This window comes from Notolepis coatsorum, assembly GCF_963971535.1.
Source record: "Notolepis coatsorum genome assembly, chromosome: 2".
Taxonomy (NCBI): Eukaryota; Metazoa; Chordata; class Actinopteri; order Aulopiformes; family Paralepididae; genus Notolepis; species Notolepis coatsorum.
In genome coordinates, this window is record NC_140166.1 from 150,172,651 (window position 1) to 150,185,150 (window position 12,500).

General features: G+C 43.4%; 1 protein-coding gene across 1 annotated transcript in view; it reads left to right on the forward strand.

Moving 5' to 3' along the window:
- Positions 1-12,500, forward strand: part of pde4dip (phosphodiesterase 4D interacting protein) — a 133,171-nt gene that overhangs the window by 27,625 nt on the left and 93,046 nt on the right. Inside the window, exons 12-16 of the mRNA XM_084308348.1 lie at positions 5,776-5,879; positions 6,338-6,504; positions 8,004-8,337; positions 10,156-10,336; positions 11,578-11,694. Of these exons, the coding sequence (XP_084164474.1) occupies positions 5,776-5,879; positions 6,338-6,504; positions 8,004-8,337; positions 10,156-10,336; positions 11,578-11,694 (903 nt within the window). The remainder of the gene's footprint in view (positions 1-5,775; positions 5,880-6,337; positions 6,505-8,003; positions 8,338-10,155; positions 10,337-11,577; positions 11,695-12,500) is intronic.

Consider the following 12,500-nt stretch of genomic DNA (forward strand, 5'->3'; position numbering starts at 1 on the left):
CCTTATGAATGCTTTGATAATGATCCGCCTCACGTTATCTTTCAGTATATATTATGAACATGTCACATTCCGCCTGCTTGGAGTTGATTCTGATAATGAATAATGTAATGACAGTTATATATGTATGATCGGTGAATATCTGAAACGCTGTCTCATGTTAGCTTGAAGTTGTACTGCTTCTCTGCAATTCAACGACCATGAACGCAATCTTAGCTGCGATTACTCTTGATATCATTAGCTTTCTAATATTGAGTAAGTAAAGTATGGCACTGAGGTCACCGCGGTTACGGTCCATTCATCCTCTCGTCCTCCGTAAGGTACGTCACATCTCAAACTTTGTCAAATGTACTCGGAAGAACATTATTCTACCAACATGAAAAGATCAACCGCCTCCTCTTGTCTCTCTTGTTGATTCTCCTGCAGTTTTCATAAACTATATTACAGCAACGTGGTTATATGTGAAAGACACCTCAGGTCTTTATTTTCTCCTGACCAATACAATGAATAAGCCTGCAGGTGTCCCAAGGTATCTATGTTCAGCTGTCCTTCCCCTGATGTCCACCAGGGTTTAGTCACACCCCTGATGTGCAATTATATATAGAATGATCCCAGGGTTTAGTCATACCCCTGTCCATAACATAATAAGCACTTATTTAGAATATAATCTTTATTGTCATTGTTGGTACAACGAAATTGAGTTTAGAGCATCACCACTGGCATACAAACATACTGAATATAGCATATTACATAATAATATCAATGTCCCAAGTGCAGTAGTGCTAGTGCAATAAATAGTACAGTTACAGTCCCACCTGATCAGAATGTAATATCACCTACAGTATTGGCTCTGTGTGTTCAGCTGGAACACATGTTTTATGAAGTGAGCCACAGCGTCTCCCATGGATCGGATACCGTATACTTGTACCGTCTATGTACCGGCGGCATGCCGACTACAGCTGATCCAATTACAGCTAACGAAGTCAATTAATCCAGACCTCCCCAGATTTTACACTATTAGAATAATCAAATGGATTATTATTATTATTAGTCAAAATTTAGCCAATTCCAGAAATATTCGTCCCCATGGACCTACAGTATAGAATCAAGAGGTTTATTTGTCACATACATACCAGGGCGTACAGTGAAATGCGGGTGGTCATGCCCGCGTCGATTGTGCAAAATACAATAATAAGAATAGGCATAGAAAAAACAAGAAAATAGGTAAGACACCGGATGTGCATGATACCAAAAAGACATGCTAAGTTCCTGAGAAACTGGTTCCTATGTACACTACTATACAATTTACCATTTTAACTCCGCCATTTTTATACTTGGTGTATCTAAACTATACTATACAGTACCTCCTTCCTTTAAAGTGACATTATATATACAGGAAATGTAGTACAGTAACTGATAGTTCATCGTTTTTAGTGTCTTTGTAGTTTTTACATTATAACCCCCCAATAGAGCTCTTCAACTAGTTACAAATGGGAAGTCAGATTGGAAAGTTTCAATTTCAAACATGCATTAGAATGAATCAGGATCTATCCCTCCCTCTTCTCTCTCATTGCCTCTCCCTCCCTCTTCTCTCTCATTGCCTCTCTCCCTCCCTCTTCTCTCTCGTTGCCTCTCTCCCTCCCTCTTCTCTCTCATTGCCTCTCTCCCTCCCTCTTCTCTCTCATTGCCTCTCTCCCTCCCTCTTCTCTCTCATTGCCTCTCCCTCCCTCTTCTCTCATTGCCTCTCTCCCTCCCTCTTCTCTCTCGTTGCCTCTCCCTCCCTCTTCTCTCATTGCCTCTCTCCCTCCCTCTTCTCTCTCGTTGCCTCTCCCTCCCTCTTCTCTCATTGCCTCTCTCCCTCCCTCTTCTCTCTCGTTGCCTCTCCCTCCCTCTTCTCTCATTGCCTCTCTCCCTCCCTCTTCTCTCTCGTTGCCTCTCCCTCCCTCTTCTCTCTCGTTGCCTCTCTCCCTCCCTCTTCTCTCGTTGCCTCTCTCCCTCCCTCTTCTCTCTCGTTGCCTCTCTCCCTCCCTCTTCTCCCATTGCCTCTCTCCCTCCCTCTTCTCTCTCATTGCTTCTCTCCCTCCCTCTTCTCTCTCGTTGCTTCTCTCCCTCCCTCTTCTCTCTCGTTGCTTCTCTCCCTCCCTCTTCTCTCTAAATCTAAACATAAACGTAGAATAGTCACAGCAGCACTTATGTACAATAAGGTTTCTCAGGAAAGTACCACGGTACTAATCCACTCAACTGCTTGGTCTTCCTGTTACAGTATAGCCTATAATCAGCAGATCCCCCATAATCCTATTCCAAGGGAACATTGTAGATCTAGAACCATGTCCCCTACTGGTGCATGGTGTCCCTACAGCTAGAACCATGCCCCCTACTGGTGCATGGTGTCCCTACAGCTAGAACCATGCCCCCTACTGGTGCATGGTGTCCCTACAGCTAGAACCATGCCCCCTCCTGGTGCATGGTGTCCCTACAGCTAGAACCATGCCCCCTACTGGTGCATGGTGTCCCTACAGCTAGAACCATGCCCCCTACTGGTGCATGGTGTCCCTACAGCTAGAACCATGCCCCCTACTGGTGCATGGTGTCCCTACAGCTAGAACCCTTTCAGATATACGATTACACCAGGTGTGATTTATCTTTCGAATGATGATGTCACAACAGCCACTAGCCATCGAAAGCTATAGGGTTCCTCAAAAACTCAAACCTGAATGGGTTAAAGACATTTGACGTTGAAGCAATTCAGCACCCTAATACTGTACACGCCAGAACAGCTTATCATCATCATCATCATACAGTTCTACATTTACATTGTTAAATTTCTTTGCAGACTAGTCTAGTCGAGAGCAATTTAGTCAACTCAACTTCTAGTACCACCGACATGCCAGTAGCAAGTAGCCAAAGAGAGCAAGTCAACAGGGCCCTGTCAATAGCCTTAGAATAACCTGAAAATACAAGTTTCAACGTGAGAACATAAACGGTCTTAAGTGGACCCACCCACCCACCCAGGTGGAAATACATTTGGGTCCAAGCTGTTCCCTATAGCAACACAATTCTACTGAAACTGAGGTAGTCTACAATGAAACAGTCTAGAAGTAGTCAGTCTACGATGAAACAGTCTAGAAGTAGTCTACAATGAAACAGTCTATACTAGGCTGCCTCTTTCTCTCCCTGTCTCTTCCTCTCTCTCCCCCCATCGGAGACCTCCGTACAGCAGGACAAGCCTTTGTGTTTGGTCCATAAAGTCGGTTCACCACACAGCGTTAGCTCTCATCCTTACCCCTGTTCACTTCTATCGGCTGTAAACGGGTGTAAAGTACTTGAGTAATTCTACTTTGTTACAATACTTAAGTACTGTTTTTGGGGATTTGTACTTTACTCGAGTATTATTAGGTTTGTATACTTGTACTTTTACTCAATTACATTTCAGAGAAAAAAAAATCCTTACATTTAAAATGCAGACCTACAAAGTACAAATCTCGCAGGTCCAACTATTTTATTTAGTATATTTGTTTCTCTGGCCGTACTAACGTTGGCGTTATTAATCCTGCGGTCACGCTTTATTTAAAAACAGCCAATCAAATCCCCATCAATGGAAAATGAACTCGCCCATACCCATGCTGATTGGTCCTTGTGCAAGACTAGAAAGCGGGGATCTTTGATTCTTTTTTACTTTTACTCAAGTGTGTTTTTAGCCAGATACTCTGACTTTTACTTGAGTACGATTTTAAGACAGTACCCATACCTTCACTTAAGTATAATTTCTGGGTACTTTTTACACCCCTGGCTGTAAACCAAGTCTCTGTAGTTTATTCTACAGTACATAATGTTACATTTGTATTCCAATTACATTTAGATCTGTTACGTCCTGGTGCTAACCCTCTCACTCTGATCACTAGTGACATCACACATCTAAGGGAATGAGAGAGGGCTTTGATTTATCCGTAGCTAAAGCATTCTGCTGGACCTAAAGATAAGATATTCCTTTATTGAAATGCAGGCATCATAGCAGCATGGGGGAGGTGAGATCTATGTCCCAAATGTCTGTATGTCTTATTCACAGAGGATCCGCTTAACCTGAGTCTGATGAAGGGTAATATTTCCACTAGATTTATTGTTAAAATGAGAACTGAACAATATCACCCTCCACAAAGACAGGAGCCGCTCTACAGAGTAGGATCATGCATAGGGGGCCTTAGCTATGGTTCACCCGTTTCAGCTGAAATGGGCCCCCGCTCGCTAGCAGGGCCCCCGATTGACAAAGCAAATGCACCCCCCTGGATTGATAAAGCAAATGCGCGCACTGTGCCAATGTAGATGCACGGCGGATATTGTTCAAAAGGCACATCAATGTTCACCGTTTCATTTGGTATATGACATGTCACTGTAATATTAAGCTGTAAGATTTTAGGGTTGAGAAGTAAGGAGAAAATGTCTCTTATGTGCGTGCAGGCTCTCCCCATCTGCTTGCACCCCACAATTTGAGGATCACTGGTTTAGCCAGTGTGTGTGTGTGTGTGTGGTTTTGAGAGAAAGAGAAAGAAAGAGAGAGAGAATTTCCTGAGAGCAGGAGGGGGGGGGGGGGGGGGCAGGTGAGACTGTCCCTCTTGAGTGCTCTACTGACACAGGTAACAAGAGAATGACTCTAGCGTATATTCAGAGTTAATTACATTGTTTACACTGTCTATTTTCTTTACTTTCCTACTTTACTATAATTATATTGTCTGTATTTATATCTTCTACTATTACCCTGCCCATACCTGTACCTCACCTCCCCCATGCTGCTATGATGCCTGCATTTCAATAAAGGAATATCTTATCTTTAGGTCCAGCAGAATGCTTTAGCTACGGATAAATCAAAGCCCTCTCTCATTCCCTTAGATGTGTGAAGTCACTAGTGATCAGAGTGAGAGGGTTAGCACCAGGACGTAACATGATCTAAATGTAATTGGAATACAAATGTAACATGATGGACATTATGTACTGTAGAATAAACTACAGAGACTTGGTTTACAGCCAGGGGTGTAAAAAGTACCCAGAAATTATACTTAAGTGAAGGTATGGGTACTGTCTTAAAATCGTACTCAAGTAAAAGTCAGAGTATCTGGCTAAAAACACACTTGAGTAAAAGTAAAAAAAAGAATCAAAGATGCCGCTTTCTAGTCTTGCACAAGGACCAATCAGCATGGGTATGGGCGAGTTCATTTTCCATTGATGGGGATTTGATTGGCTGTTTTTAAATAAAGCGCGGCCGCAGGATTAATAACGCTAACGTTAGTACGGCCAGAGAAACAAATATACTAAATAAAATAGTTGGACCTGCGAGATTTGTACTTTGTAGGTCTGCATTTTAAATGTAAGGATTTTTTTTCTTCTGAAATGTAATTGAGTAAAAGTACAAGTATACAAACCTAATAATACTTGAGTAAAGTACAAATCCCCAAAAACAGTACTTTAGAACAGCCAATAGAAGTGAACAGGGGTAAGGATGAGAGGGGGGGGGGGGGGGGGGGGCGTTAAGATAGGGGCCCCATATTTGATCTTCAAACGGGCCCCTGAACCTTAAGAGCCTATGGGATAATGTCACGTACGCGGCGTACAGGAAGAGAATGGTTGCTGAATTGCACGAGACCACAACAACGTATACATGAAACTAACATACAGATGAAGAGACATACGGTCAAATGATTTAAAAATCATGGATTCAAATGGTAATTCATATATAGATATAGAAGTAGTTTCCTTAGAACATCGATTTGTTTTCTCCTCCCCCAGAACTGACTTCAGATGATGAAGACGATGATGCCAACAGCGAGTACGGCGACAGCGTCGATGAAGAAGACTCTAAACTGACCGCTCAAACCCTGGCCGGCATGCAGGTAATGATGACGCACACTTGATACAAACCACCCCCCAAATTTTTTAAACTATGGTCTGCATCTCAGAGGCTGGTTCTCCCACCGCGTGAGGCTGAGTCCCCTTCTCATCACGTGTCACTGTTAGCGGCTGTATTGCACATTGCATTTTGCACTGCTAAAATTACTTGCACATTACTCATTACACACATACCTTTTTTTGGAACTGTACATATATTTAAAATGCATCTAGTATAATATCTACATCCTGATACACCGTTTTAGAACTGTATATAGTCATCTTTATTTTAGTCATCTTATTTTTTGTATTGTATTTTTATCTTATTTTATTATTAAGAATCTATCTTATTATTAAGATAGAAGCTGCTATGGTTGAGGACCACAATAAATAGAATTTCACTGTTCTTGCTGTAAAGTACTGAAATAAGTGACAATAAAGGAATGTGTCTCTGTCCCATCAGGGTCCTGGAGGAGCGGGGCAGGTGTTCCAGGACGTCTCCATGGAGGGCGGGGTGGGTCTGCTGGAGGTGCAGCAGCTGGTGGAGCAGAAGAGGGGCGTGGAGAGAGAGCTGGTGGAGCTCAAGGCTCAGCTGGGGAAGGCTGGCTTCTCCTCCCTCTCTCAGATGAGGTAAGGTTTTCACTTAACGTGACTTTATTTGAGGCTTTACACACTGAAAGAAACACAGATCAGTGAAGCTTTAACTTGACTTTATTTAGGCTTTACACACTGAAAGAAACACAGATCAGTGAAGCTTTAAGTTGACTTTATTTAGGCTTTACACACTGAAAGAAACACAGATCAGTGAAGCTTTAAGTTGACTTTATTTAGGCTTTACACACTGAAAGAAACACAGATCAGTGAAGCTTTAACTTGACTTTATTTAGGCTTTACACACTGAAAGAAACACAGATCAGTGAAGCTTTAACTTGACTTTATTTAGGCTTTACACACTGAAAGAAACACAGATCAGTGAAGCTTTAACTTGACTTTATTTAGGCTTTACACACAGAAAGAAACACAGATCAGTGAAACTTTAAGTTGACTTTATTTAGGCTTTACACACTGAAAGAAACACAGATCAGTGAAGCTTTAACTTGACTTTATTTAGGCTTTACACACTGAAAGAAACACAGATCAGTGAAGCTTTAAGTTGACTTTATTTAGGCTTTACACACTGAAAGAAACACAGATCAGTGAAGCTTTAACTTGACTTTATTTAGGCTTTACACACAGAAAGAAACACAGATCAGTGAAACTTTAAGTTGACTTTATTTAGGCTTTACACACTGAAAGAAACACAGATCAGTGAAGCTTTAACTTGACTTTATTTAGGCTTTACACACTGAAAGAAACACAGATCAGTGAAGCTTTAACTTGACTTTATTTAGGCTTTACACACTGAAAGAAACACAGATCAGTGAAGCTTTAATTTGACTTTATTTAGGCGTTACACACTGAAAGAAACACAGATCAGTGAAGCTTTAACTTGACTTTATTTAGGCTTTACACACTGAAAGAAACACAGATCAGTGAAGCTTTAACTTGACTTTATTTGTGCTTTACACACTGAAAGAAACACAGATCAGTGATGCAAAAGGGACATGGTTTTGTGCAGCCAACTGACAATGAGCCTAGTAAAATACTTTCTCAGAGAGTAGGAGAAGATCCTTACTGTTCAGCCTCACTGTCATTTTACACCAAAATACTTTGTGCTGACTAGTCAATACTAGTCTGCGTCTTCCTTCAACTACAACAAGTGTCACCATTATCAATGTTGTGATTATACTCCTCAATCTCAACAGTTAATAGAAAATAAACCTTTGTGTTGAGATCTCTTGAAATTAGTATTTTGGGGTTTTGTACAAAAGTTAACAATATTTATTTGTGTACAGTAGTTTTGGATATAACATTTGTATTTGCTCTCTCTCTCTCTCTCCCTCTCTCTCTCTCCCTCCCTCTCTCTCTCTCTCTCTCTCTCCCTCCCTCTCTCTCTCTCTCTCTCTCTCTCTCTCTCTCTCTCTCTCTCTCTCTCTCTCTCTCTCTCTCTCTCTCTCTCTCTCTCTCTCTCTCTCTCTCTCTCTCTCTCTCTCTCTCTCTCTCTCTCTCTCTCTCTCTCTCTCTCTCAGGAGAGCTCTCTTCAGCCTGCAGGCAGAGAACGAAGACCTGAAGCAGGGGATGATGATCGCCACGCCGCCTCAGATCCACCAGAACGACGGACAGGACGCATTCGAAGAAGACGACGACGAAGAGGAGGAGGAGGAGCTCGACGTGACAATAGAGGAGGACGAGGAGGAGGAGGAGAGCGCCGAGCAGTGGGACGGTTGGGAGGAGGAGCTGGGTTCGTTCCGGGCACAACGCTGCCTGGCCAAGCCCCAGATGAGGGACCTGAGCCTGGGGAAGAGGAGGTGCACCAGGCCTGTCTCTCTGGACCTGGGAGCCCTGCTGTCCCACTCCTCACAGGTAGGGGGAGACATAGACAAAGATATACAAATAACAAGATGTGTTTTGAATGATTGATTGAACATTTTATTAACAGATTGCAGAATGGGTACAATACAGTACGGCTCAGGGTCCTGCATTTTCAATTCATCATAACATTTATGACATACAAGATATACAAATATACAGCTCTCGGCGTTGCTACCAGCTTGGCTGGTCGTTCATACTAATACAATTGGCAGTATTAGGGGGTGGGAAGCTGGTGGGTGGGGATCGGACGTTGTGGACAGCGACTCCTACAGGTCGGTTGTTGCGCCTGCGCAGTAGAATCAGGAAGCGACGGGGGCGGCCTGTCCCTCCCACGCAGACCCCCGACGCTGAGAGATTGCGCTGTTCAGGTGAAAAGATGCAACAGCTGCCTCCTCGTGTACCGGAGGGGACGCGTGATGCAAGGCTTCATCCACACTGCAGCCGGCTTGTGGGAGGCATGGCCTAACAATGTTCGAGACAGGGGAGGGTAGAATTGAACGATACGAAATTGGGGAAGGGAGAAAAAATAGAAAATGGGGAGAAAAAGTAGATACAAAAAAAAAAACAAGATATACAAATATACAGTCGTTTATTTACAGACAGAGTTTCAAAAAGAGAATATATACATTTGAGGGGGAGGAAACTGTACATTGGAGGGGGTTTGGACATTTACCGGGGCCAGTTTCGAATTGCGGCCTCCCGTAGGTGCTCTTTGAGAGTGTTTATTTTTTTTGGATCTACTTCTTCTCCCATTTTCTATTTTTCTCCCATCCCAATTTCGTATCGTCCAATTCTTCCCTCCCCTGTCTCGAACGCTGTTAGGCCATGCCTCCCACAAGCCGGCTGCAATGTGGATGAAGCCTTGCATCACATGTCCCCTCCGGTACACGAGGAAGCAGCCGTCGCATCTTTTCACCTGCACAGTGCGATCTCTCAGCGGCGAGGGTCTGCGTGGGAGGGACACGCCGCCCTCGTCGCTTCCTGATTCTACTGCGCAGGCGCACCAACCGACCTGTAGGAGTCGCTGTCCACAACGTCCGATCCCCACCCATCAGCTTCCCACCCCCTAATACTGCCAATTGTATTAGTATGAACGACCCTGATAGCAATGCGGAGAGCTGGGCTCGAACCCAGCGTCTCCTGCATTGGTGGTGAGCGCCTTGCCCACTGCACCACCTAGCCGCCTCTCTTTGAGAGTGGTTTTGAAGGTGGGTAGGGATTCACATTATTTTACGGCTGTGGGTAGGGCGTTCCACATTGATGTGGCATAATTGTGGAATGTGTTTAGTCCCTTGTTTGAGCCGAATCTGGGTTTAACATGATTTGTGGAGCTCCCTCTGGTATTGTTGTCGTGGTATTCACTGACCTTTGGGAAGTATTTCGACATGTACATGGGTACCTTAGTGGTGTAGTGTATCGTGTAGATCAGGGCCATTGCAAGTTGCTGTACTCTGTCGTCTACTCTAAGCCATCCTAGGTTATCAAAGTGGGCAGGGGTGAGGTGGGTTCTAGGAGTCAGGTCAAGCAGTAGTCTGACCAGTTTTGTTTTGTGATGTTTGTAATCTTGTTTTTAGTGCCTTTGAGGTGCTTTGGTACCATGAGGTGCAAGCATAGTCGTAGTACCCTTGAATGAGTGCTCCTGCTAGAGTCAATAGAGAGATGTGTCTTTTCCACATCCTACAAATACATCCTACAAATACAGCCTTGACGTTAATTCGATGCATTTTTCCCTCATCTTCACTAAATGAAAAATGGTTATTTATTTGAACGTGGCTGATATATGTATCTTCCTCTCCCTGTGTTTTGAAGGAGGACGATCCGGACAGCGGGCTGTCGTCCGCGCGGGACCAGGATGCGGTTGCCACGGCGATGCGTGAGGAGGCTGTGCGCCTGCAGCGGGAGACCAGGGAGATGCAGGAGAGACTGATGGTCTCCGAGGCCACCGTGCAGGCTCAGGCGGAGCAGATCAAAGACTACAGAGACCTGCTCAGTGAGTGGTCACAGTGTGTCTATATAATGTTAATGTTGTGTTAATGTTATAGAATTAAAAGTTTAAAACACATAAATCAAATTAAATTAAATGTATTTGTAAGGCCCGACAACACACGTTAATGTCCCCATGGGCCGGACACGTCTTCTTTAACACATTAACGGCCAGGGGTCACTGTTTACCTTCTGTATAGAACACCAGTGCTGTAAGTCAATGGGGCACTTTGTTCACTTGCGAGTGCTTAAAATATATCTTATATTATAGCTATGGGTCTTGTAGTGGCCGACTGTCATTCCTGGGTGTGCTGACAGTCGTCCACGATGCACCCGCATTTATTTCTCTTCACGCTGTACCAAAGTTGTGATGTTGAATGAATTGAATGTCCAAAGTTTGCTACTGGTACGGTTTACAGGGTTTATTGTTGTCCAAAGGTAAATGATAGTGAATGAAGGGTTAAATCAGAACAGTTGTCAATTGCTCCATGGTCAGTTCCAACAGTGAGACAGGGTTGAAGGTAAAACCTCAGCAGGTGCATGGGATTGCAGTGATCACCTAGGATACTTATAGAAGTGGGGCTATATTGGGTGGTGAGCCCCCTAGTGTCCAAACATAAATAAGACAGTCTAAACAGTGCATGGTTCTAATATATATATATATATATATATATATATATATATATATATATATATAATATAATATATATATAATAATATAATAATATATAAATCCACTAAGTCGGTTTCTGCTTCTACAGGTCTAATACACCCGTCGATTGTCAGTGAGTTGCTTCCAGTCAACATGCACAAAACAGATTGTTTTTTCATCCGTACATTTCCGTTTTATACCGTTTTGAATATGAGTATAGTTTTGGTGATTCTTAGTAATCCCAGGAAAAGACGCGATAATAGCGTTTTAGTGGAATCCACTAGACACGTTGTAATTTTTCGCCTGATTATCTAATCATCCTGAAATCAACGCTAGATTATCGTTATTATCCTTCCTCATGCAAGAATGAAAAGGGCCCTGGAGCGCGTTCAACAGCATTGCATATGGAGGGGGGGGGGGAGTGGCAGCCTTGCAGATGTATCGTTGAAACAGGTTACCTCGCCGGAGTATTTAAACCCCGCCCGCACGGCTCAGCTCGGCCCAGATAACAAACCACAGCGTTTCTAATGTGACTGACTGCTTCTCGCTCTCTTCCTCTCTCTCTCTCGCTCTCTCTCTCCCCCCCCCCCCCCCAGCGGAGACGTCGGTGCAGCAGGACAGTAAACAGATCCAGGTGGACCTCCAGGACATGGGCTACGAGACGTGTGGCCGCAGTGAGAACGAGGCGGAGAGAGAGGACACCAGCAGCCCAGGTACTAGATATTGAGATCTATTAGTGGATCATAGATCACGTGGAATAGGGGTGTAATGATCTCAATACAGAATCAGAGCATGCATGATCAATACAAATCTGTGAAATGCCCCTTTAACACTTTCACTGCCCAAGCTTAATTCCTTTTTACCTCCTTGAATGCCCAGCACCACTTCAATGTTAACGTTAATATCGCCTAATCTATGTTTTAAATTATGGCTATGTGTCTAATCTGCCCGTCGCTTATCAAAGACTCATTTTCCAGTCAACATTGTCGTAGCAGATTGTTTTTTTATCGCTTCATTTCCGTTTTCTAGCATTTTGAAAAGCACTCGTTTTCATGGAAAAATTAAGACATTCCATGATAATCGCCCTTTACTGGAATATTCTAGAACGTTGTCATTTTTCGGTCTATTTATGAATCGTTTTCAAATAAACGCTAGATTATCGATAGTATATGTGTACGCATGCACGCTCTGGCCGCAAGCTGAAAATCGATTATCCTATTTCCTGACCGCTCGCACAGCCAAACAGCCATATCACAAATCACATAAAAGCTTATATCTCTGTGAAAACGAGTCTGATTATCCTAAGACTGGTAACATAGATTCCTTACCTGAGATCAGATGGTATCCAAATGGATTATTCCAATTCCTGATCGCCATTCGAAAAAATCTATCCTTTTATTAATTCACAGTGTATACTGTAAAAACACATAATCCCCGCTGCTCTGAGGCTCACTAGTGGAGCTGATCGACCCCGGCTGCGTGAGTGAGCTTTTTTCACATCTGAGCGCCTGGAGTGGCT